At 38.1% G+C, this 27,820-nt stretch overlaps 2 protein-coding genes across 4 annotated transcripts in view; one reads left to right on the forward strand and one right to left on the reverse strand.

Moving 5' to 3' along the window:
* Positions 1–2,189, reverse strand: part of LOC148425284 (ephrin-A3-like) — a 116,376-nt gene extending 114,187 nt beyond the window's left edge. The window contains exon 1 of the mRNA XM_088410889.1: positions 2,078–2,189. The gene's annotated coding sequence lies outside the window, so the exon portion shown is untranslated. The remainder of the gene's footprint in view (positions 1–2,077) is intronic.
* The window catches only part of LOC148425285 (ephrin-A4-like), a 46,269-nt gene that overhangs the window by 2,445 nt on the left and 16,004 nt on the right, over positions 1–27,820 (forward strand). For 2 of the 3 annotated variants that reach the window (XM_088410886.1, XM_088410887.1), the window contains exon 2: positions 26,294–26,592. In XM_088410886.1, the coding sequence (XP_088267012.1) occupies positions 26,294–26,592 (299 nt within the window). The remainder of the gene's footprint in view (positions 1–26,293; positions 26,593–27,820) is intronic. The other variant, XM_088410885.1, reaches the window with a different exon arrangement.

Raw genomic sequence — 27,820 nt, forward strand, 5'->3', positions numbered from 1 at the left:
TCCTCTCTCTCCGCTCCCCGAGTTAAAAGCAGGGTTCACCATCTCGCCCCTCTTCGTCTCTTCACTCTTCATTACCGTCCTATTTACACCCCCCTCACCCCTCTTCACCCACCTCCCATTCGCCATTTTCATCCTTCACAGCTCCCTCTTGGCCACTGATGGATGTATGAGCTGTGATTAGTTGAGCTTCAATCATTTGTTCCCATATCCTATTTTCAATAAACTGCCAGCCGAGTCTTGCTTGTTCTGGAGCCTTCTGAGGATCTGGGTCCGTCTCATCATGAGCGTCAGGAAACCATAGGAGGAACACTAGGCCACTAACCAACACTATCTGTCTTTATTGATGTCAGTAGAAATATACAGTATATTGTATGCTATTTAATGAACACGCTGTATTAAAAAATGTAATGTAATACAATAATACTGAGAGGTATCTCTATTTTGCTTACTTTTATTAGCAATTTGGAACACCTCAATACATTACAACCACAATAATAATAATAGTATTTATTGTTGATGACTTTTTTGTATAGATTAAGTCACTAAGTTATTCTGAATATTATAGTCACAATACCAAAACAATGCCTTTTATATCGTAGCTTTCATGAATCACTTTGTTACTGTTAACAAAAATAATACCTTTAGTAAAAAAATAAAATGTAAAAATTAATGTAAAATTAAGGTATCAGGTATCTTTATTTTTCGAGACATTATTTTACGAACAACTTCAAAAACCTACTTATTTTATCAATTGTCAGCTTTGGAAAGTAAATCTGTCATTTGACAACTAATTTTTTTTTTTTTTTATTGGTACATTTTAAAACCACATTTTGCTACATACTGTCAACTAAAAATGCCATCACATGTGCTCAAGGCGCAGATAACGACCAATCACGTGGCACCTGTTTTCTGGTTTTGGTCATGTGACATTTGCAAACTGAGCTGCGAGTCACTTTTGTTTTTATTAAAATCCTGTATTTAATTAGCTTTTTTTTTTTTTTGCTGGAAATCCAAATGCCAAAAATACTCCAAGTTCTATTAAATATTATCCCAAATATTATTTTGTTTGTAGATGACTATAAATGCTAATTCTGGTGTTTGTAACCAAATCTACAATACAGCACATCACCAAAATTCATCACAATTAACAATGTGACTGATCATGCACTTTAAAGGGGAAGTCAAACCCCCCCCCAAAAAAAAAAAAATCACAACTCTAAACCCAATATTCTGTTTAAGATTATGTTTGTGGAATATAAATTAAGATGCAAAGTCCACCTGTCTTTACCCATCTCAGGAGGCGCCTTATAATGACATCACAGTTACTCGAGTAACAACGAATCCCAGCTCGCCTGTTTTCTGAGTTTGGTCATGTGACATGACATGATTTTAAAATTTTGCTGTCAGCTACGGCAGTTTCCCGCTTACACTCGGTCCATGTTTTTCAATTATTTACTTGGATCACATTAATAAAAACCTATTCTAATTGTAAAGGTGCATCGCGGAAGGAGTTTATGAAAAGTAATTATTTCACCGCAGAGTGCATCCTTTTGTTGGGGTATGCGCTCTATAAAGTATAATAGCTCAGCCTTGAAGCAACAATTAAAAAAAAAAAAAAAAGATGCTTTACACACCTAATAATGAAGGCAGTTTTGTTGCACAGAAGCCACTGCAGTCTCTTTAAACGAGTGATGGAAGACTTTGGCCGTCACCTTTCCGTCACTGTCCGGATTTATGGTTTTAATGAAGTACGGGGCAGCCAAGCGGAGACGCTTTAAAGTGACGCGGGTCGGGGCCCCCCTCCTGATTGAAAAATTGCAGCTCGGAAACAGCGAGACTCAGCGTCGGCCTCTTTTCTTTTTTACGATTTAATGAACGAGCTTTACGAGCGTTGTCGATTTTATAGGCCTCTTTTCTCTCACGCTGATTGTTCCTTTATTAGAAGAGAGATTATTTTCGGACTTCCCGGAGCAGTTAAAGGTTAGTATAATATTATAAGCGCGGCGTTTTGGAAGCGGTCCGTAGCGGTTGTTGGTTCAAACAAGGTGATGAGCAAATTCGTCCCCCCTCGTGTCACCTGATCCGCTTCTGGTCCTCAAATCCCTTCCCGCCCAGGTCCTGGTCGTAAAGCTTCGGATCAGCAGCTTCTTAATTGGAGACAAAAGTGTTTTATCATCTCTTCCGAGGGTTCCCGCGCAGCCTCCTTTCGCCCTCCCTCGTCTCCTCTCTCCACAACAAACTTCGGCCCAATCGGGCGCGTGGTAAAGGAGGCCGCTCCGCTTTCTTGATTGAAAGCACACCTCATTAGCCTTTCGGTGTCTAATTTAATGTGTGAATGCATGCATCATTTCCCTTCCTGTTTGAGTGAGCCGCTTGAAATACCAAACTGAATCGCATCCTGGGGGTGGGCTTCTGTCGCAAATTATCAGGGGAGATGGTTGACCTTTTCCGAATGAATTTATATATATTTGGTACACCTAATGTGATCCGATGATGATTGATGGACACTGGCAATCTGATTGGTTGCGTTGCAGGGTGCGGAGATTGCCGTTAGTCTGGGGCGTCAACATTTTTGGTTTCTAGAAAGGGATGAACTATGACTGTGAACTCGATGTATGATATTTTACCGCACGCACACATGTACCTTAAAAACTCTGCACAGTGCAGGAAAACCGCTAAATACATCATATTTTCACTAAAAGATATTTTGCACCTCATATGTATACAGTTTCTTCCACTGCCTCTAGCCCATAATATCCTCAGAATGTAAGTTTATTAGTGGTTCATTATTACTGCCCTTATTGCTCTATTACAGTTTTTTTTTTTGTTTGTTTTTATTGCCTACTTTATTATTTGCTCGGTTATGGAAGTGAACAGAATAAGAATTTAATTGTGTAGTATTTCTGTGCATATAACAGCCGTGAACAAATGTTTCGATTACGATACGGTACGAATATTGCAGACTAGCAGTTCGTTTGTAAACAAATAATCTGTTTATTTATCTATTTCGGTTTAGTGGCCAGGTTATTGGCTACGCTAATACTGGAAAAGGTTTGAGTAATTTATCTTGGTTTCTTTTTTTTTTTTTTTTTGGTCTCAAAAATTTGGCATTTGAACAGGAGTGTTGACTTTTTATATCCACTGTACATTTTTCTTCACCCAAGGGTCTGCCCGCTTGCTCCTCCTCCAGTCGTGTGTGTGCATGCAAATGAGTCTATTTCTACTATTGCATCACTGGCTCTGTCAGTGCGTGTGAGTGTAAATCTCTGTATCCCCCTGGTAAATGATTAACACGCAACTTGGATAAACTATAATCAAGATACCGACAGTGAGGTAATTACTACTTTACTCCCTGTCTTCATAGCACACACTCCCTCCACACACACACACACACACACACACGCTCGCTAGCTCTCTCGGCTGGCATGTCTTCCAGTTGCATCAATGTCTGCGTCCATGCCTTATTGTCTCGCTCGGTCCCTGAGATGCGTTTCAGGCGGCGCTATGGTGCGGCTTATCTGTTTTCGGTAAACGTGCTCTGTATGTTTGTGGTTGCCGCACTCAATGTGTTATCTGCGCTGACACACTGTGGGTGGCTTTGCTTTGGGGGAAAACAAAAGACGAGATGTGATTGTAGTGGTTGTGTTGTATTGTCTTCTGCAAATTGAGGCCACTTCTGCATGTGACCCACTGGACTACAGATGGGAGTGTGATTACAGCTCGGAATGAAGGGAAATTGTTGTTGTTGTTTTTTGGGCTTTCGTGGCTTACCTCCGTAGAGGAAGCTTGTTGGATGATGGGGGAGGCCACGTTATGTTTGCAGGTCCACATCCAGGTGGTTTTTTTTGGTTGTTGTTGTTTTCAACTTTTGTTTTTGAGCTCAACTTTTTTCTCAGTTTTTCCCATAGATCTTATAGTAAAGAATGGATGAATCAGAATAGCCATATATTGGTTATTTTTTTAAATATAGTTTTTTATAGTAATGACAATAACATTGATAATGATTATGAAGATGATGATGATTAGCGATGTTCGATAGTACTTTTTTCTGACCGATACCAGTATGAGTAATTTAAGTACGGTAGTCTCTGATAACAATACCTAGTGCCATACCATTAGTATTTTTGATACCTAACTCCCATATACACACACACATAAAGTATCTATATAGATAACCAATAATAATTTGAACATAGACCTTTAGAAAAACACTTTTCTTTTTTAAAAGTCTGCAAAAAATGTCAAATATTTTGTCAGTTGTAGGTAGTAGTCAGCCAATTTTATTGGCTGGCGTTGCAAATACCATCCATTCATTTTCTATAGCCGCTTATTCTCACAAGGGTCGCTGGTGCCTATCCCAGCTGACTTTCTTGGTATTCGTTCATCCTCTAATGATTGACAAAGAATGTTTGAAATGTTTTTTCGAGATTGATACCAGTTGGAGCACTCATTCCTTGAGATGCACTTATACCTTTTGTTACATTCAATTCCCCAGGGGAAAAAAAAACAGATAATTTTGAAGATGTTCCTATGTATCCAAATATGGCAATTTTCCTCAAAATTATGCAAGAAATAATCAAATTTCAATGTTCAATCTTTTGATTTTGGAACCGATAGTCTGAGTTGTCTATTTGAAGTTGTCACTGACACCGATACCGATTAGTGATACCGTTAGTATGTGTGAAAAATAAGTTTCCCAAAAAAGAAACAAAAAGATGACTGCTTCAAAATCAGACATATTTATTTATTCATTTATTTATTTTTAGTTAGTTCAGGTCGGCGGCAAATTTTGGCCTTGGCAGAGATCCTGTACTCAAGCGAATGCCACACCAGTCTTCAGACTTGTTGCCATTGGGTGTGACAGTGATACTGGATTTGAGTGAAATAAACAAACATTCCCTGTCTGCCAAAGTTGAGCGGCTGAATCGAGATCAACCAACTGCTGTGCCAGCCTCTCACTTATATACAGTCGGTCATTGTCCTGTTTCAGGTCACTAAGGTGTGACTAAAGAAGTCTTAGCAAGGTTTAGATGCTCTGGCCTGCACATTTCGCAACATCTAGCACTACCTATTTTGTGTGCTTCTCTCTCTCTCTCTCTTTCTCGTTTACTCAGGCGAATTCTTCCAATTGGCCGAGAAGCAGTGTTGGTATTCAGATTGTATTGAGCAAATATTTGCTGCAAATGAAGCAGAAAAAGAAGACCTGTTTCGGTCGTTTGAATAGCAAGGTTGTCTGTGTTCACTGTCAAGCTTGCTAAATGAATATCTTGAAGCCCGTATCAAGGTAAACTGGACATACATCTTAATGTAAAAGTTTCATCAGGAGAGCATTTCAAACCAGAGTACTTGTAAATAATTTCTAAAGTCAAAGATAATGAAAGAAAATGGCTTTCTCGTTGCTGTCAGTGTCTGTAACACACATTGCTAACTTGGAAAGCTAATACTAAAAATAACGCATGCTGAAATTGAACTACTCAGAATGAACCACCATACCATACCATACCATACCATAAGTGAGACCTAGTAACAATCAGAAATTGGTTGATTTGTATTACGTCTAGAATAAAGTCACAATGTAGAGTGCAACTTGTCTCCAACCGCTTGTCAATGTCGATTGAGTCCGAAAATCCATGTTAGAGTATCAGAAGTCCTTCAAACAGCATTATTTTGCTCAACATGACTTTTCTGACAAACAGGAGTTCAGAACATTCTCAATTTGCATAGAATACATTTAAATAACTCCCATAACACAATTTATTGATGCTTAATTTTCACACAGATATGTTGAGGAAAATTAGTAGGCTTTAAATGATCGGGATTTTGGATCTGATCAGCGGGTTTAAAAGAACTGATCATTGAGCCAATCAGAAAATAGTCAAACTTTGCGTATAATGGTGTGTGTTGGGGGAACATAATTAAGTGCTAATAACTCCAGCCAAAGCACTGATAAACTTTCATTTAGGGCTTAAATGGGCCCTTGAGCAATTTGAGTACCTTGGTTACAAAAAAAACTTATTTGGGATTTGGTATGCTTTAAGATGCTCCATATAGACTGACATGATATATGTTAATGACTGCACGTTTTGATGCTGACATCCTGAGTGTTGCTGTTCCTTCTGATCACTTTTTACAAACCATACAGACTCAAATGTGCCGTTTCAGTGGGCCAGTTCATTTATATTGTTTTTATTATCATCTGAATATTTGATATTCAATTCAAATTTTCTCTATGATATCCAACGACCAAAAATACTCCTTAGCTAGGCATATTTAATATAGATAACGTGAAAAAATTAGTTGACGACACTAAATCTGACCTGCAATGTAAATTGAGCTTGACATTGCACGGCACATGGCTCTTTGGCACAAAATGGCCGCGGTGCTGTTTGTGTGCGACAACGTGGGTGTAAACGTAGGTTGTGATTGGGGACCATTTGTTAGCATTCATTCATTGCACACACAATGAGCCGCCATTGTTAAATGTGTCACGCTGTCTGCGTATTCCTTTCCGAAGAACATGAGCGCAATTAGGATTTAGTGCTAGAATTCGTTTACCCAATGAAGCACGGCTCGGATGAGAGGCAGCGCTATGTTGAACCCGCGTGTGCCGTTGTGTGTTTGTGCATTTTTTTTTTTTTTTTTTTTTTTAGGAATTTCACTCCGTCACGCTCGAGCCTCGTTGGCTGGGCTCAGAGGTCCTGTCGAGAGGCGACCCAGGACGTTCCGAGACAGAAATTAAATTAGTATCGATCCAGGCGAGGCACAAAAGTGCAGCAGGAACCGGAATGATTTTTGCACACTGAGACTTATTTTCCATCATGACTGTGTTAGAGTTCAATGAAAGGGAAAACATGATTTAAATTGCACACTGTAAAAAGTGCTACATTACACAATCACAGGGCTGAAACTCGTGATTTCAATTGTATCATTAAATTCAATTAAAACTGCATAATAATAAAATTATTTAAAAGGATTTATTTACTACTTTGTCCAATAACGCCACAGAATTTCCTCACATTTATCATTGATTTCCAAAATAAAAGCAGACATTTTTAAACATCTTATTTTGATTCAACACAATAATAGTCTGCTTTAATCGAAGACTCAAAAAGGCAAAAACTAATGATAATTGATTTTGATAACGATTAGTTGTCAATCATCGCACCACTATATAATTAATCAGTCTACCAAAAGAATGTAAAATCTTGAATAAATAATGCAAAACACATAGCATTTCCACATCATGGCTTCCATCTACTTAAATAGTAATTCAAAAATATCTAAATAAAATCTTCGTTTGTGGCTATTCGCTCACTTTTACAATTATCATTTCATCCCGAAAACCGCTTTTAGGACGTAAAATAAAGCTTACTTTTGATAAACCAACAATGCAGTGAAAAACTTCTCAGGATCTGTCAGTGTGTCGAATGTAATATCTGAATTAGTGTATAAAGCAATAACATTAATGTCAGGTTTTTGCCTCCTAGTAACTTTTATTCTGTTCTGCTACTCACTACCTATTTGGGGTTTTTATGGTATAAATATATATATATATATATATATATATATATATATATATATATATATATATATATATATATATATATATATATATATATGTATATAGGTATACATAAAAGCTGTTCCTTGGGCTTGGACAGTAAATTTTGAAGCATTACTAGTTTGAGACACAGCAAAGAAAATTTCTCGAGACAAATCATATGACCCAAGTTATACAACACAAACCTGGGTCATGTGATCTTATCAGGAAACAATTTGAAAGTGTTCTTATCTAATGGCACTCTGCTCTACACTCAGATAGCAACGCAAACACACACCCGCCCCTCACGCATGACTACGCACACGTGGGGCTCTGCCAGTGAGTAAAAACATTCGAGCGGCGGCGAGGGATGGCCAACGTGTTAAGGAGAGGACGGTAGGGAAAGAGTCAACAGAATTCATATCCCAAATGGCTCCAGAGGGCCCCTAGGGGGACGCGGGGATGAGGTGAGAGCCAAAGAGGCAAGAAAGGATGTCAGCCGCCATTATTATCACTGTCAGTAACGGGCGTGCGGAGCGGTCCCCACCCCACCCCACTACTCACTCGTGCACGCACACACAATGCTCATCTAAAGGTGTGGCGCTAAGATGCTTTTAGCCAATGGTACTGCTATTGTCGTGCCTACACACACATTCTGACAATGGAGGCCAGTCAGGGTGTATGTGACACTACTTGGTGCTTGTATGGCAGTCAATATCGGTGTAAGGATCAGTTATGAAAACTCCTTGACTACTTTTCCGTCTCGATATTGGCAATGAAAGACGAACAGACAAAAACATCTTTATTTCTGTATTTTGCACTACAGCATGTGACATCGGATGCACATTTATTTATGACTTCACCAATCTAAGTTCATAAGTTCATAGAGTAGCTGTAATTAATGATTTGGGAGTGGTCATAAATTGCCTTTTTTTTTCACCACAGATGTGTTGGCTCCCGTTTGTTCTTTTTTTTCCCCGTTTGGTCTCGTGATGGGCTATTGCTTGTCCCTTGAGCAACTGTGATGTCATCTTCACGCGACAACAAGCGGCAAAACTTCTGCCTCCTGAGATGGATAAAAACAGGTGGATTTTGCTGCTTAAATTATGTTCAATCAGCAGAATACCTCATTTAGATTAGTGCGATAGCATAGAACATTTTACTGGAAAGAAGATTTTTGACCTCATTTCCTTTTTAATATTATGCAAAATGATGATTGTGCTCAAAAAAACCTTCACCTGTAACAGAGACCTGCCTTGACTCTTTGCTATTTTTTTTAGCCAATCCAATGTAATACATTGTAATACTTATTTCGCCATTTTCAGGAGTAAAAAGTTAGTTCCCCACTTCTTAAAATGGCATCACATGTGTGCAAGGCTCGAAGCTCAACTTGCAAAAGTCCAGTAAAAAGTATGAAAATGTTTTTTTAAAGTAAGTATTTATACCAGCAAAATGACTCCAAAAACAAAACAAAATGGTACATTTTTACTGCTGAAAATGTCTAAAGTCTAGCATCATTTTTTAAAAGCACTCGCGCCATCTGTTTTCCACTGAAATTTACATCTTTTGTTCAAGGCTCTGATAATGACCACATTTAAATGTCACAACCAGTTACCTGAGCCTTGAGCATGTGAAACGTCATTTCCGTTTTCAATTGAACTTGAAAAACATTTTATCAAATTAAACAGAAAAAATATTGAATTTTTGCTGCTGAAAATGGCTTAAGAAGTTTAGTATGCCTTAAACGAATAACTCAATTTGAACATCTGTTGGTAGGTCTTACTTGACAAATTTCGCTGTGCTTCTTTATTTTTTTATTTTTTTGTGTGCGTTTGAAGAGCCATCCAAAGTGAACATACAGTACATTTGTTGCGCTTGCAAATTGTGCTGTTTGTAATTGTTTTTCGAGTGGTGGTGTTGTATTTTAAAAAAGGGAAATAGCCTTGTCCCAACGCTGCAGCCAAAGAACTCATGAATCTCATTGCTCCTCTATTCAAGTGGAAATGGACTCCTTGTACGCCGCGTGCTTCCAAAAGTACAAAAGCAGATTGTGTGTGTGTGAATCAAGAGCATGTGGTGAACTAAAAATATATCCAACGACAAGGAACACAAGCTCCACTTCACCCCATGGTACGTTTATCGCAGGATCCCCTATGGCGCTCATCTCGGAACGAGCCTTAGCGTTCCGCATACTGTACAGTTCTTGTTTTTGCTCCTCTTCTGTGTGCTAATCTCGTAATTTTGGGTCATCATGGTTCATTACTTAAAGACGCGGCCAGTCAGTCATCTTTAATCCCAAATTAATCACATAATCTCGCTCAGGCGCTATGTGAGGCGGGTGCCTCCGTGGATACCCTTGACCCTCGGCACTTCCTTCCTCCAAACTCTGAAGCCCCCCTCCCCCCATTGTCGTGCAAGAGTTAGGTCTTTTTCAAATGCTTAGGGGCAGAGAATAGCATCCAGAGCAGCAAAAATTTGACCTCAAAAACATCATTTGCAACATCATTTTTGTCAGTACACTAGCTTATAATGAGGTTTATAGCATCTCTATTGTTGCCATGGTGACACCGGTTCACCTATTGTCGAGGTCCTACCAGCTAGGACCGCTCCACAATTTGCAGTGAAAATGCAATGTTTTGCCATTGTTTTGCATCTTTATTTATAGTTTTATTATCTTAATAATCAGCCGTGATATCAATTTTAGTGATTAAAGCTTGGTATTCATATAGAAACCATGATGGCATTTTAAAACATCTGTTCTTTTAAATCATAGACTTAATATGATCAATTTTCAAATGAACTTTTGTTGTTATTCATAATCATGCCATAATATGATAAAAGTTCTACAATTACCATGAATAAACCAAAGAGGCAGACATGGAGATGGGAGTCAAAGCAGAGCACACTAAGGTGAACTTGAAACTGAAGTTAAAGATGTGTAAAATCAATTAACTGTGCTCCGGAGTAGTATTAAACAATACAAAAAATAGGAAAGGTTGTAGTTATAGCATGGTAGGCGAGCAAGTGTGTCCCATGTGCATGCACTAGATTTGTTGAGGGACACATGAGAAACAAAAATAAATGAATGTAAACCATTGAGGCATTTTCTAGGAATTCTGTAAGTGTCCTGATATTTTTATTGTTTTTTTATTTATTTATTTTTTTTGTCCACGTTTTCAATCTGGGTTTGAGATGAAAGAATTGTTTTAAAAAATTATGGGGGTTAAAAATTACTCATATTTGATTGGTTTTGTTTACTAAAAACTAGTCTTTTTTTTTAATTATTATTCTTTACTGAAAGCTTAAGTAGGAATAACCACATCTTATGTGGGCTACTCTATTTCATCAAAATAGAGCAAGTGCATACAGTATATAGGCCGAGATAGTATTATGGTATGTATACGTAATATACTGAATACTAAGCCTGCTCAAATTGTGGCACACTATAAAATATGTAAAAAAATCCAATGACATTTTCAAGAGAGCTCTGTAGCTTTTCATAGGAATGTAAAATCTAATATTTAACTTGAGCCCTGAAGGCAAATAGCTTCTTCTTCACAGTCGCAACATAAAGGTCATAATAAGCAAACTATGAAGTAATGTAATTTAAGAAATGTGTGTTATGCTCAACCGTCATTATTATTATAAGTTGAAAATACTTCAAAAATTACAATAAAATGCATATCTTTTACAAAAGAGAACATTTGGTCAGTCGTTCTTGTGTATTATTCCTTTTCCCAAACTTTTTATCCACCTATTCCCATTAAAAAAAAAAAGTATTGATATTAAATGACATTGAAAGTGCTCCTCAGTAGGGTTTCCATTCATATCCTTCCACATCAACTATGCTCAAAGTGTTCATTTAAATCATTGAAATATGAAGTCAATCCAGATTATTTTTCTTTGCAAAATGTTTCTTTAAACCATCCTAAATGTTGCCAACAAATGATTTGTTACTACGTGGCATCAAATCTCCCATAGATACGTCTTGGGGAGTCGCGGGGGCGCGGTGGGCAGCTGTGCGTGACTAGAACAGGACAAAGCTGAGTGCCTCCAGGGTGCAATCCGGGCGACCTTCGCCACCCGGAACGTGCGCTCCGCTATGACGCCTAAGACTTGTGACGGCAAAAGATGGAGACGCGGGAAGAAGTGTGCAACGGCTGCGAAGGAGGAAGGGAAGGAGGGTTGAGGGCCAGTTTGGGCTCTTGGGATTCCAGAGCAGTGACCGTGAAAGTGCTTAGATAAACACGGAGACTGAGGAGTGGGAGGGGGCAGGCTTGGCGCAAAAGTGGAAGAAGAGGCAATGGAGAGGTGAACGTCGATGAAAGTGGAGACAATAAATACATTCTGGTCATATAGGAACCATTGCAGTGCATTTTGAACTTGCGGTGAGCAGACACTGACTTTGAAATGATCTGCGATTACATTTTCAGCATGTGTTACTTCTCCGTCTGTGGCTTTGGTTTCTCTTTCTGTTTAAGAAGCCGCCCCACATGTCCGTCCTGAAAGTTAGGATTGTCTGACTTTCATGCAGGCCATGATGGTGTGAAGGGTCTGTTTCGGTAGGTGGGAGTAATCTACTTTAAGACCGCAGTTAGATATACCAGGAACACGATTTAGACCAGAAGGGTCCAAATTTCCGACCGCAGGCCAGTTGTAGTCCACAATCCACGTTTTTGAGGTTTGTGATATATTCTAAATAACACTATTTCAACTCTTTTAGTGACAAGCGTTGTCGCAAAAGGAAATTTCTAGAAGGTCAGTATATTTAGCATTTTCACTCGTCTTTCAAGGGCAACAAAATATTGTGTGCTATCTTTATCAAAATATGGGTGGTATCGTATGAAAGATTGATTTCCGTTCCTTACTTTGAAATGCATGTAATATCTGTCTTGTATTTATGGAAACACTGCCACCTAGTGGTCACAGTTATCACTACAGTGCTCAATTGGCTTATATTAGGTAAGCATTAGTCAAGGGTGTCAGCTTCCTTCCGTAAAAAACGTATTTTCTGAGAATTTTATCATTTATTATTCTTACAACTGTTTTTAAAAGACGACAATTGTCATCCATGGCACTGAAAGAGTGTTTTTCCACACCATTAGTGTGGAAAAAAAAAAAAAAAAAATTATATATATATATATATATATATATATATATATACCGGTATATTATTTGCCTCATCACCTTTAACCAAAAACCAAATTTACATATATTTTACTGTGGAAAGGTTTAAAAAAAAAAAAAAAATACCATGATGAGCGAACGTTAAATGACTACTTCATTATCTATGACTACTTTAAAATTGCTTGCAATATTTCAATTTTCCCCTGTTTAAAAAAGTAATAATAATAAATAGTGTGGCCCTCGCATCTGTTTATGTATGTGGTCCTCAGAGGAAAAGGTTTGGATACCCCTGACTATTAAAAAATGGACAGATGGATGGATGTTGATACATCATCAGACAAAGAATGTCAATATTAATAGCAGCTCTACCGAGATGGAACAGATTTAGATCTAGATGGAACAAGGAATTTGAGGAATGTAGTCTACGTAGATAAGCAGGTCAAATGGGCTACATTTGTTTTAGTACAGTGGTGCCTTGAGACACCAGTAACCTGACCTAGATGTTTTCTGAGATATGAGTTGGATTCAGCTGACTTTTGGATGAGAGAAAATACGAAATTCAAGATAGCGATTGCCACTTCTTGTTGAAATACTCAAATTAATTTCACTTTGTCCCTCTGCATACTGTTTTTTTTTTTCCAAACATTTTCATTTTATTCAATGGAGAAACATCATTTGAACACGTACTCAGGGACAGAAATCGCCAAAACATACGGGATAGGTTTGTATATTTTATTTATTGTGTCATTGCCAGTGCTGTCAAACGATTTTATTTTTGAAAAACTTCATAATGGTAAATCACATTTTTTCACCAAGTATATTTATAAAGAGTGTAAATTAAATATTGAGTAAAATCTTGGAATTAACATAAAACCAAATATATTTTATTTCAAAGACTTCTCTCATAGATTTGCTTGAAATATGTACAATTAATGTGATATTTGTACTTGGCTTTTCAAAGTGCATACATTTTGCATTTTTCCAATTTCCAACTTAAAGTAATATGACATTAACATCCATCTTTGTCTGGTTTTGTAGCAAATTTAGCATCGTTCAGCTGCTGCAATTTTAAATCTCCAAAGTTAACCCTTTAACTTTGATGGCCCTATTTAGTATACAGAAAAAAGACAGAAATCCCATTTTCTAATTTTCCTTTACTTTTTTTTTGTATGGACACCATTCAGCACGAGTCAGAGGAACTGGAAAGTGTCGAAGCTTTTTATTGACTCATGTGCCCAGTGGTCTCTCTCTCCATCATCTCCTTGCCTCAGTCTAAATAATTCAGAATGGTTGCTTCTATTAAGGCACATTTCCTTGACATGTCTGGACCGGCAGCTGCCAGTCCTCTAAATCGGAATCGCTCAACTATAAGTGAAATTGTGAAGCATATTTCTTATGTAGTCCTTTATTGATTTCTGACAAGGCATCTTATTACAAAAATAGTGTTCCAGCATAGTCTGAAAGCGCCGATGACAAGTTTTTCATTTTCTGATGGATGTGTTTCGCAGCTGGAGAGCAGTGATGCTTTTGCATAGGCTATGCGGAATTTGAGGAATTTGAGCCCATGTTGCGCGGAAACATGTTTCAGCATATTGCTGCCGTTTCTCTACCCGCCTTGCGCGCCTTCATGAAGACCAAGACACACTTGATTTCCTAGTGTTGTGATGTTTGGATTTAGATGATGTCTTCTCCATTATCGCCAAAATAATCAGCAGACTGTCAGTGTCTCCGGTTGCCAATTTGGGATCTGCTTCATTCCTACAAAAAGCAAATGAGAAGGATATGTTGGTTTTATTGTTTCCTGCTTTGTCCTTCAAGTCCTGCAGATAAAAACAAAAATAAGGCAGGAGAATGTTAAAGGGTCTGTTATCAGACGTTTGACCTACTTTAGGGACTTCTCAAAGACAAGTCAGATTTGTCTGCTTTTTGCCTTGTTTGCATTGGTCGAATCCTTTTTACTCTAATGTGCGACGCATCTGTTTAGTGTCGATGCTAACGTGTTCCTCACATACTTGACTGAGACGGGACCCCGTTGAAAGACTGACGACATCGGCCAATTTAATCAACCTATCGTAACCCTTACGACATTGGCCAAAAATCAGCGATTAAATGACGTTTTTTTTTTCAACTGATCTATAGATTGGCATGTAGACAGATTAACATAAAAAGCTGTCACATTAATTGGGGGCCCCTTTAAAATGGGGTTTAGAGGGTTCAAAATCAAGTCAGGACAATGAGCATGCATTGCTTTTTGGATCTATAAGATGGCTCTCGGAATGCGACTTCAAAAAGTGCATATATTTTTACCAAAAACATATATATGCTCATGTTAGTACAAAAAATGTGTTCTGTAGAGTTCTTAGGTTTACAAGTGATAACATGCAGTTATATTGAACATAAATCATTATCTTAGAGGATTTGTTTTAAGGTCTAGTGTGCCTCACTGGACATTTGCAAGAATGCAGTGCAGTGCAACAATATTAGGACTAGTGATCCGATATAAATAGTGTTTGGAGAGTTGACTCAATAAGCCACTTCTTTGAAGATAGTTAGATGGCAATGACGGTTTTTGTTTTCATCACTGCATGCACGAAGGATAAGGATGAGGTTTTTGTCTTAAAAAATACCTTACCAGTGACAGGGCACTATGAGTTGCAAAGAACAATTAACTCTTTCAGTGCCAAGCGTTATCAGAAAAGGCAACTTCTAGAGTGCCAGTGTTTTCACTCATCCTTCAAGGCCGACAGAATATTGTGTGCAATGTCAACGTAAACATGGGTGGTCTCATATGAAGGAATGATTTCAATTCCTTACTTAGAATTACAAGTATGTAATGTATGTGTAGTATGAATTACAACACTGCCATCTAATGGTCACAGTTATCACTACAATGCTCAACAGGCTTAATATTAGATAAGGACTAGTCAGGGGTGTCAGCTGCCCTCCATTAAAAAAAAAAAACATTTGACAAGAATTGTATTAGTTATTAATTTTATTCCTATTTTAAAAAATGAGAATTATTGTCAATGGCACTGAAAGAGTTAAAGAACAAAAAGAATTAATGTATTTATTTATTTTGAACTAAATATGGTACACATTTCTTAATGTCCCAAAAATTCAAGAATAATACATTAGATTGTGTTCAAACGGATGAAAGAATGGAGCCGTAATTTTAATACCAAGATACCCTGATATTCTTACTTATGGTTTCACATTGTCAGACTTTATCAGCACATGCCTAATCAACAATCACTTATGTTCACGTTGACTTGATAATTAAAAATCCGTGGTTCTCACACAAGCTAAAGTTTAATATTTTTCCAATGGAAAATTCAAGGTATTGACTTTGGACTGAATTTGTCCCTTTTCTGTTTAAATGCAATGAATCGTAGTATTCCTTGCGCTGAATGTTCTGAACTCCTATTTCCATTTTGCCTGGTGGATTTGTGCTTGTCATTTTTATGTTTTATATTAACTTTGCAATAATTACTCAACTATAATTACTCAAGCACACTCAATTTGTCCTCAATTACTTGAAGATTAGATGAATGGATTCTGCACTATCAACTGGAGTCCTGACAAATTAATGACATTGTAAGTACTTGAGCCATAATGGATGCCTCAAACCTGACTATAAGAAGCAGAATTGTGTTTTGTGTTTTTGCCTAATTCTCTGCATAATAATTTGGCTATGACATTGGTTCCTTGTCATTTTAAATGATGGAGATTAAAGCATATGTTTACACGTTGTTCAATTTGTTGCGACTTGTCTGCTTGGGCGTGTACAAGCCTGAGAAATTTGTAGCACAGGTACTTTATTGCTTTGGGCTTTCTGAGGATTGTGCAAAGGCAAAGAAAAAGATGGATGGCGAGTAAGGTGGATGGGCGGAGCTTCGTTTTGCCCCGGATCCCAGCTCTTGATTGGCTGTTGTCCCAGAAACAGGACATCTGACTTTATTTAACCCCCGCCACCCCTGCCGAGCTTTTGCCTGTGCATGTCCCCAGCTTTTTTAGAACTTTTGTTTGTTTGTTTGTTTCTTTTATTGGACGTGAAATAGCTCGGCAGTTATTGCTAGCGGAGGTCACGCGGGCAGCGCATCTCACAATGCCGCGGTCAAACTGTGAAAATAGAAACAATTGAAAGACTTCCAGCCTTGTCTCGAGCCCATTTACATCACAGAGTGGGTAAAATCTTCATGCGAGTGGAGAAAAGTGAGATTAGGCCTGACCACACACACACATACACACACTCAGTGAAGAATGGTTCTTGTGGTTTGTGGACACCTGTAGCCGTATCAAAATGCTCCTGATGGGCTGGTTTTGATACTGATGGCAAGTCGGAATATGACATTTTCCTCACTTCTGATATGCTGCTGAGTAGCAGAGAATGGACAACAGGCAGAAAATAAGATCTTCTTTTGAGCTTGAAATAACTCCACGGCACCATACGCGTACTAAAATGATATTTGACAAATGACATTTTGGTATATTTGGGGTAGTCCTCCATGACACAAGATGATGCTTCCTATGATAACAACAGTATCACCATTCGGCCTCAGCGATTATTATTATTATTTTTTAAGTCATTGGTAATACCAGCTTTTTTTTAAAAGGGCTAACCCATTTGTTTAGATTTTTTTCAGCAGTTAAGTCATTATTTTATCCATAATTAGTTTGACCAAATTATTTTTATGTACAACTAATCCTTTTCAAAACAAATTTTGCCACTTGCTGTCGACTGAAAATGATGTAACGTGTGTTGAAGGCTCAGGTAATTAGCTTGGGAACGTCACATGACCAACAAGTGAGACGTAATTTAATTATCAAATGAATTATGGATGAAATATTCACTTTTTACTGCTGAAAATGGTTGATAAAGTGGACTATAACTGCTTATGACGTTTGCCGATACATCATGCAAATAAATTCTGACATCCGAGTACTGTATGTCCTCCTCTGCAGTAGTAGGCGCTATACTACAGCATTTTGGCAGATCCTCATCTGCTTGAAAGAAAAGATTAGTTCACAATCGTGTTAAATTGTGTAGATTAATATATTTTTTTTAATAAATACAAGTAAATGTTTTGTTTTTGTTTTTATCTAGGGTGTACGGTGTTTTTGTTGTTGTAATCTTTTAATAAAAGATGAGCTGGGTTATAATTTAAATTTCTAATGTAAAGTGTACAATAGCAAATTATGAAACTAAGTGTATCACAATAAAATTCTGCATATTGTTTTACTATTTTTAGTATATTACTTTCCCATAATAGCAATGTTTTGTTTTTTTGTTTTTTTTTCAATTTTAGAGGTGCAACAATTAGTCAAAAAAAGGAACCTATTTTCATTATTTTGTTAATGGTTAATAATACTTTTTTGTAATTTAAGCTTCTCAACTTAAAATATGCTCTGCTCTCTCAGTTTCTGTAGTCCTCCATGAAAGCGGGCTTATCTTTTTGTTACGTTAAAATTAAACAATTTCTTCAACGTTTGAAAGCAATGATCAAAAGTGTTTGCTAATTGCATCCAACATGCTTAACTTAATTATGTTATTTTGTTTTTTTGCATTTTCTGCCCTGTCCATTTAAAATGACTGTTATGAATGAAAGGAAATTAATGCATTTTTAATCCAATATATATCATATCAGTTGATAAAAAAATATAAAGATTAATATATATTATTAATTGTAGTCCTAATCTGTTTTAACAGGGGAAGTCAACAGATTTCTTTACATAACAATTTACATAACATCGTGATTTGATATAGCGTTTGTGGATCTGACTTAACCATCAAAATCTGGCTTTATCCATCTCAGGGGGCGGCCATTTTTTCACTGACTGTTACCTGAAAATGACATCACAGACGTCCAAAGCGCAATTAACAACCAATCACTTAAACTGTTTTCTGATCTCGGTAATGTGACACATGCAAGCTGAGCTGTGATTGGTCAGCGTAGCCTTGCGCAACTATGATGTCATTTTCAGGTGACAGAATTGATCAGAATAGCGCGTTTAGGCTACATAGAACATTAGTGTAAAGAAAAATTTGTTTTTGACTTTTCCCAACTAGAAAACACGTCTAATTTTCTTTCCTTGAGCACAGTTTTGTCGAAGCATTGCCAACGACGACCTTCAACTCACTTTCCCGGTCGAATGACTGGTCTTTCCGACTTTTTGGTTTCCAGGAAACTGCTGTAAATGCACTTCCTAACAGCCTTGGTGGAAAGTACACACTGAGTAGTGTCGGAATAAAAAAACAGGAAACACTTTGTACATTGGTGTGCTTTGTGTCTTACTGGCTGAAGCTAAGAATCTTATGATGGTGCGCGTGTGTGCGTACGGGGGGGGTGTTACACCAAGAGATTTTTCGTCCAGCTTTGCAGGCGGTTGGACGGCAGGGGGTCCCCAGATGGTCGAGGGGGGTTTCTTGTTTGTGCGCGTCGAGGGGCGTAAGCACCAGGTTAGACACAACACTGGTGTTTGGGCTCGGCGAAGGCTCAGTGTGGGGGTGCACAGCTGATAAGAGGCGAAGGGGGCGGGGTTGACCTGATTCTACTTGCATTTACATGGCGACTGTACAGAAACGCTCCAAAAGAAATGGAGCAGGACGCTCCTCGTATTTTGCAACAGTTGTTATTCCGATGAAGGAAATCCTGTGGAACATGCAGGAATGCAGGTTTCCCTTTTTTGACTTTTTCTCCCGTCCGACATCCAAGAAGAGGCCCGCGTACTAAAATTAGTGTCAAACTTGCATTTTTGAGGTTGCTCAAAAAACTCTACCTAAATCATTTTGACGTTATGGATTTTTTGGGGCTGTAGCATGGCCGCTCAGAGTGTGCGTTTTTGGTGTGTCACAAAAAAAAAACCCAACTCTGGTTTGTTGTTTAGCTTTTCATGTGTTTTCGTGGCAACGCCCTCTTTAGGATTGTGCAGTATGAAATAGTAACCTGCTTAATGTCTTCCCCTTATTTGTTTAGAGTATCCTGCGGATGAATTGGAGGGACCGGCTTCAGTTTCAGCTTCACTTTTCCCTAAAATGATATGATGATTATTAGCTTTGACTTTGACCTTGACGCGTTTCCAAGCCTCCAGAGAGAGTTTCAGAATTAATTGACTCTTAATTTGATTGTCCAAAAAATGCTGTCTTTGCTCATGTTCTTATCTTAAAGACGTTGTTATGATTACATTTGAGTTCGAATTGTCTGTTGTTCAAAGTTCCCAAGGTCATTTCACATCTCACTAATGAAAGATTTAGATGTTGAAAAATTGGTAACCGGAGGGAGCCGTTCATTTACGTTGCTACCAATCAGACCCAAGATGATTAGGACGGAGGACGGTTAGAATAATTTGATTGCTTCGAATTATTGCTGATTAGAACTTGTTGAAAAATGGAGTCGAAATAGAATGTTCTGAGTCTAGACCTCTTTGTTTATCGTTTAGTTTGAGTGTGAATCTCAATCATCCTCTTTTTTTTTCATTTTAAAATGTTACCATCTGCCAAAAAACAGCTGATAAGTTTACCCCCATACAACGCACACATTTGAATGTTTTTACCTAGGTAGCTTTTACCTCAATGCACCACTGTACTCACGCTATGTAGTTAATTTTGGCGTTCGCCGAAGTTAAGCGAGGCCTCGGCCGAGGTCCGGTGACCACAGTGAATCCAGTCCGCAGAGTTAAACCAGAGTTAGTCAGTCCCTCCCCCTCCCGCCGTGTTTGACCACGGCGCCACCGAGTCTTCTGCTCCTCCCACCGTCCCCGCACAATCTTTAACTTTAGCACATATGCACGAAAAGCAGCTTTTTCAAGGGGAATCACACATTTCCACCGCGCAATATTTTTAGCCCGCGTGTTTATGGCGGTCGGCTGGTGTTCAGTATGCGTGATGGGGATGATGCGTTTGACTATCTGTTCTGTATTCCTGACTCCGTGCTGTGGGATTGTTGCGCCTTTAATTATTCTCTCATATTAAAGGATCAAAGGTCTCTGCCACAGTGGAACCTCTGCACATCATTAGAATGGTGTGCGCACGCTAGGCGCTACCGCCGCTCTGTGTTCACATAGTAACGCTGACACACGTTGAGAGCGTACCTGTGATGCTCCACTTGGCCCCTACAGCTTGCAAAAGTCACATGACCATACTTAGGAGAAAGAGAAAAAAAAAATCCTAAAACTAGAATTGTAGAACTCTGCATGCGTTTGATCAGTCTGCTTTTCATTCCATTGATCCAAACTAAGATATTGCGCTATTAGTTTAGAATAAAATGATCAATATAATTAGGCTGTTTTTAGACAAGTTACAGACCAGTAAACATCATTTAAAAAGTGCATCTTAGTAATCGATTGATCAATTTCTTTTTTTAAAACATGCTTTTGATTCTGCCACAGATCACAGGTCCTTTTTTATTTTCTTCCCCAAGACACGGATTTGATTTTTAATGTCTGTTTGTTTTCCAGAGTAAAAGGAGATGCTTGTAAACATCTTATTTAGATTTAACACAATTGTAATCAATCTGCTTCCATAAAGGACTAAATAAATCCGAGAATATTTACTCCTGAGAGTCTAAAATTCCGTGGATTTGGACAATTTTCGGTCTCTAAACCAGGAGTTTACTTTTTTATCAACAATTTACCCTCTATGAATTATTTTTTTTAACCAAGCGCTAATGATTTTTGGATGACCAAAGAAAACTTCAAACAAAGAGCAATACAATCAATCGCTGACTTGTTAAATTTCGGAACTAATTTTGTGGTCGTAATTCTAGGTGTATTTTATTCAGCAACTTTGGAGAGTCAATAGCGAAATTTACCTGTTTCATTCCTGGCATGTCTGCCGGAAAATTACGCATTTAGAATAAAACTTTCCAAAATAAGGCATCCAATGTGTTGCAAATAAGTCCGTTATCACACAATTTTGCAGTGAGTTGCTTCATCTTCCATTTAATTTGCTCCTAATTCGAAAAGGAATCTACCTTTTCTTGTCACTGCATTCAATTACGCATTTAGAATAAAACTTTACAAAATAAGGCATTCAGTATGCTGCAAAGGGGCCAGTTATCACACAGTTTTGTAGTGAGTTACTTCATCTTCCAATTAATTTGCTCCTAGTTCAAAAAGAAATGTACTTTTCCTGTCACTGCATTAAATTAGATTTAGTCATACCTGCAAAAACGCTGTTCGAATCCTACTTACCTCCTACATGTACCTCAAGGGTACTTCTACCTTCTTATGAGAACTACTGCTCTCAATAATTATTGTTTTTTTTTTTAAATAATTGATTAATCATTGCACATTAATGCATTTAAGTGTAAATTTGAAAAAAAGAGTATTAATGGATAATTGATTATTAAGATAATCATGACTTGCAGCTCAGAAAATGTGTGTTTGAAATTGCAGTTTCCTTTGGATATAAAATATTGCGAGGACATGTTCACGATGACGCTCTGTCAACAAAGCACACGCGGTTCCACCCATGATGCCGCTGTGCTGTCACCACTCTTGGCTGCCTGGCAGGTAGGAGCTGAGTGTAATTAGGGCGTTCGCCAACCTACCAGGCCCAGTTCAGGGCGAGGGGGGAGAAGATGGCTGACAGTTTGACACCGGTAGAGCATGTTTGTCGCTGTAATTACTGGCATGCATATCGTGTGGATTACAGTTTAGTAAGAAGTGACATTTAAGAAGTTTTTTTTTTTTTTTTGGTGCAGTGTTAATTTAACCTACGTAGCTGTGGCTCAAAAGTTCCACACGTTCAAAAAGTATGCAATGATATATTGAGAATTCAGCCCTCAGAAGATATGCATGAGAGGTGAGCATGTGTTTAACAAAGCGGTGATGGATGCTCTGTTTGCCTTCCTTTGCTCCATTCCACACTCTGGTTCCCCCTCGCTGACTCCTCTAACCCCTTTCCCCCTCTCCTCCGCTCTGTCACCCCTTTATAAAGGCTCCCACTGACAGACCTGACCCTTCATGAGCCGCATCCGGACCCTCTCTGTTTTATTTATTTTCTTCATCCTCGTGTGCAAAGAGAAGACTAATTAAAGTCTTCCACTTGGTAGTTCCGCCTTCTGTCTATTAGTTTGCACTCTGGGGTCACTAATTAAAACGCTTAACTTTCTTTTGATTTTGTTTTTTTTTTTCTTACCTGTTGGTTCATGCTTACTTGCCTTCCTAATTAGACGTAGTTGCATTCATTTAGGCATTTTTGCATGCGGTGGACACGTCTACCTCAAAGCAGTGAAGTCCAGACTCTAAATTTCGTAGAGGTGTGAATGCGAGGTTGAATAGTTGTCTGCCTCTATGTGAACCGAGATTGACACGTGAAAAAGTCCAGGGTCACCCCAGAATTTCTTCATCCGCAAATGGCAAAGAAAATAGATGGATGGGTGTTAATCACATGCAAATCAACTGATTTACTGACACAGCTTTGTATCAGAGGGCAAAGCAGGGTTTGAAAAATAAAAAAAATCCTCTGTATCTGCTCTGAGTTCACCAGTCAGCAGAAGATTATTTGTAGTCAGCTAAAAGTTACATCCAAGCAAGGTGTTTGGTTGTTGTAGTATCAGTGTTGTAGTATCAGAGCTTTTTTAAATGTTTACACACACGGGATTACTACAAATGAAAAGTGCTTATGCTTCACACTTCGGGACAGGAAAGTTGGTGAATGTTGGTGCTCAGAGCTACCAAAAAAAAAAAAAATGCTGTTGCTGTAGATATTATTTTGTTTGAGGTGAGGCAATACCCAGTGGCTCCAAAACCCCTCGCTCCCGAAAGTACAAAAAGTTGCAGGAATATACAAGTCGCTTTGGTGAATTTGATGTGACTGACAAAATAGTTCAACTTTGGGGGAACCATGAAGACGCACCACGAGAGAACGTAAATGGGCATGCTCGTGTTGACTCAAAGTGCGGAACGTCGCTCCATTAAATCAAGATGATGGCTTTGTTTGATTCCGTTCAAAGAATAAAATTGATCACTTTCGGGGGGAACTAAGAAGACACCACAGTCTGAGTCAACATCTGTGCATCCCCATCAATGCTAATGTTCTTCGCAGGTTGTATGATAATGGTCACTTTTTTGAGTTGCATGAATAAAACTAATATTTTCAGTGTCGGGAGTGAGGTTCCACACGTTGAGTTAACACCTCCGCATGCCAATCTGCGCTCTTCTCGTGATGTGTTTTCCAAAATTATAAAATCGTCATCACTTTTGTCATTTGCATTGAATTGAATGAAGCTAGCATGTTTAGTGAGTGAAGTGCCACAGAATGAGTTTATACTTGCTTTACCACAACTCTGATACCTTTGGGTGTGGGTGTTTTTTTTTTTTTTTTTTTGGCAGCTGGCACCTTAACAAGAATCCTACCCGCTGCAGCACTTGGACTGTTTTTTTTTTTCTTTTCTTAACTCAGAACCCCAGCAGTCCTGGCTTTGAGTGTCAAGCACATTGCCTCATCCCTCTCATTGGCTCTCATCATGACTTTTGCCATTTCTTGTTTTTTCCCGTTTGTGTTTTTCACTCTCAGCCTTTATTATGCCCTCGGCTTCTTCTATCCTCAATCTCAGCTCCTGTCTATGTTAGATTATACACGGGTAACTCTTTAATATACTGACAGGAAGCCAGGAATCCACACTCTACATTATGCACCTCTTCTGTTCTAATGATGCCGTCTTGTCCACGGGTTGTTATTGTCCCGAAAACCAGTCAACCTCGACGGAAGGTGTGCTCGTGCATGCCAATCATGTCTGCACGTACGTTCATGTCTGTGCTTATCTGCACTGTACAGGTGGAAGCAAGCAATACAGGTTTTTTTTCTTGTCTTTAAACTCCGCACTGGTCTTAATTAGCATTGATGCGTGTTTTAGCATCACTTTTCTGACACTTTTCTCATTTTGAAAGATTGATTTCCAACATGCCAGTTTCATGTTTAAAAAAAAAAAGAAAAAAAAAAATCATCCCTGACCCGGAGGTAGCAACATTCCACGAGGCATTTAGGAAACCATGAATACCCTTTATCTGCTTAATTGCTTTCTCTTTCCATTCAGTCTCCTATTACACCGTGTAAGTGTCTCAGCAAAGCCTCAGTCCATTGTGCCAGTTCTTAACCGACCCTTTGCAGACTTGAGGGATCGTTCCTCTATGCCAAAGTCAAAAATCCCTATTGATTTTAAGTGATATGCGGCACAAGAGCGAGGAAGGAGCCCCGGCTGCGATTCAAATTGCTACACGTTTCTTTCCAGCGCTTGACCGCTCACAATTTCCAACTCGTCTCCCATCAGACTTTTAGGAATAATGGGTCTGTGCCAACACAAGAGCCCTATTGATTTTAGATTGCATCGCGCACGATCCGTAACATTTGGAGGCTAACATTCAGATGGGTATGCTCTCTGTCACGCACTCAACATTATCTTGAAAAGTATTGCATTATCTCTCTCTCTCAAAAAAAAAAAAAAAAAATCTGATTTCAGATGACACATGCTGTTAGGTTGAATCAGAAACATTCGTTAAATGCCTTTTTGATATGTGAGGCCGGCCTCAACTGTTGAGCAGTAGGATACTTTAAGAAAAGTGTGGCAATTTGAGAAAATTTAAGAAGAAAAAAAAGCATGTTCATCCCTGTTGAGATACCATATTTTTTAGATGCTGTGAGGCAGATTGTGCAAAAGGCACAGCAACATGAGAATAATTATGAGAATAATTTTAACCCTTCTAAGCAAGCTTTTGCTGGGCCAATACATTTTAGATTCCATGAATCATACCTACACACACACAAAAAAAACAAGTACTAAAGTACTTAACTTGCACAGTATTTTGTCCATTTTTTTTGTATCTTTTCATCATTTCACATCAAATGCAAGGATGTGAAAGAAGGCACTAGGGGAGCTGAAATTTCACCCATACCAAGACACCATGTCAAAGTTCAAAATGGCATGACAACTCAGTTATCATACTATCAGGAGTGGGTCAACAATTGCCTAAAATACTGCAAGGATGTAAAAGAAAATGACCCAAAAACAATCAAAATACTGCCCAAGGGTTAAAAAAAAGCAGGTGTCTAGTTTTATCTAGTTTGCTGCAGATTATTTTGTGAAAGGTGTGTGTACATGAGGGTGAAAAAAAAACATAACCTTGCCAAGTTTAAATTTATCATAGCAAACTTGTAATTTTTGTGCCTATGAGACTGGGGAACTATGAGAAATCCAATTTTAGGTAAAACGTTTTACTTTTAGTAATTAGCATTTGACCTTGTCGTGTCAATTAGCTTTAGCATGAGCATGAAACCTGTTGGATTTGAAATGAAGAAATCCTTGATGCTTAGTGTTGCGTTTGGCTAAAGTTCCTTCATCAGTGTTTTGGAGTGGAGTCAGTGGTAGTTGATTCGTTATGATTATTAATTTTAACGTATTCTAGTAGAGACGGACTTAATTTTGCAGATAGCTAGCTAGCTATCTAGCCAGCTAGCAAATTTTTGGAACACTCGCTCTGTTGGCTAATTGCACCCAAATAGTGTTGGGCATTTTGCCACAATTGTACTTGAACTCGAATTAAAGTGAACCACATAATTCTAAATCTTCCAAAATCATGGCCAGCTGCATTATCACTAATCTCGTTTTTGTCTTCTTTTTCTTCTAGGTTAACAGCAGGGGAACTGTCCATCCAGGTGAATCTGAACGACTACCTGGATTTCTACTGTCCGTACTACCCCAGCAAGAAAACGCTAGGCGAGAAGCAGCCAGAGACGCTGGCCCTCTACTTGACGGAGGAGGCGGCTTTCCAGGGCTGCGTGGAAACGACGGCGGCCATCAAGCGGTGGGAATGCAACACCCCCTTTGCTCCGTTCGGCTCGGTGCGCTTCTCAGAGAAGATCCAAAGATTCACCCCTTTCTCCCTGGGGTTTGAATTTCTGCCAGGGCGCCACTACTATTATAGCTGTGAGTATGATGCGTGTGTGACTGTGCGTGGGCGCTGATCCAAGAGACATGAAAGCTTGCCATTGTTTAGAATCATTTTGAGTCTTGCTGATCCATTCAAGAAAATATGACATGCTTGAATAACTTGTAATGCTTTTCACCACCTGTTAGGGTTCTCTGACATTTTTTTTTTTCAATTGCGGATCTATATACAAATACATTTTTTAATGTATTATTTTATTAGGTATTTGTCATTTTAAACTAGTCTATTTATAGATGTATTAATGTATTAGATGAGAGAAAGAAGCCCTGATCTATATTTAATATATTCATGTATATAGAAGTATGAATTATTCATGAAATTTATATAATTTAACAATATGTCAACTAATTTAATGCCAAGGACATATTATCACAATTTTTTTAAGAGTCCAGACATTAATCCTTAATAATTAAGTATCGATTTAATACTTAAATATCTGGGATTTAATCTTCTTAATATACTTAAGTATCGATTTAATACTTAAAGTATTTGTGATTTTATGTCTAGACTCAAAAAAAAAAAAAAACGTGAAAATACATCCCTGGCATTGAGTGATATTTAATAAATAGTATGAAAATTGAGGCAAAAGTTGATAATGTTGTTAATAATTTACTTTCTGCCTTGTTACCGCAAGCTGATCATATCCACTCCCAGTTGAAGTTTATTCATGGTAAACATAAGATTACATTTTGTTTTTGAGGCAACATCATACTATTAACTTTGAAATTCCATGATGAAAAATAAGAGGGACTTAAAAAACTAGTTACAGGTATAACCGCAACAGATATGCGAAAACAAACAGTGCTGCATTACATGTGGACAGGTTAAAAAAAACATAATACTCTGTCATATATTTTTTTAACCTCTGAAACGTTTAAAAAGTGAAATTCAGGTTCAGCCTACTAAATACTGAATAGCAAATATAGTGAGATTCCCTGTCATTAAGCCAACAAACGTGCCTCTGAACTCTTTTTGGGAAAAACAAGTTTGAATATTATTAACTAAATACAAATATGGACAAAATCAAGCTCACTTGTAGTCTACTGTCTGTTTTACCCATGATAGTATAATCAACTTGGCCATATTGTACTGTGCAGCAAGGACAGAGGCTCTTGTCACTTTTTTGTCACTGATAAATGTTTTTTTTTTCTCACTATCTTTTGTCACAACAGAAAAAAATACTAATGTGATAAATTATCCAAAACT

Source organism: Hippichthys cyanospilos, chromosome 3, assembly GCF_059441005.1.
Source record: "Hippichthys cyanospilos isolate Australia breed blue-spotted pipefish chromosome 3, RoL_Hcya_1.0, whole genome shotgun sequence".
NCBI classification, from domain to species: domain Eukaryota; kingdom Metazoa; phylum Chordata; class Actinopteri; order Syngnathiformes; family Syngnathidae; genus Hippichthys; species Hippichthys cyanospilos.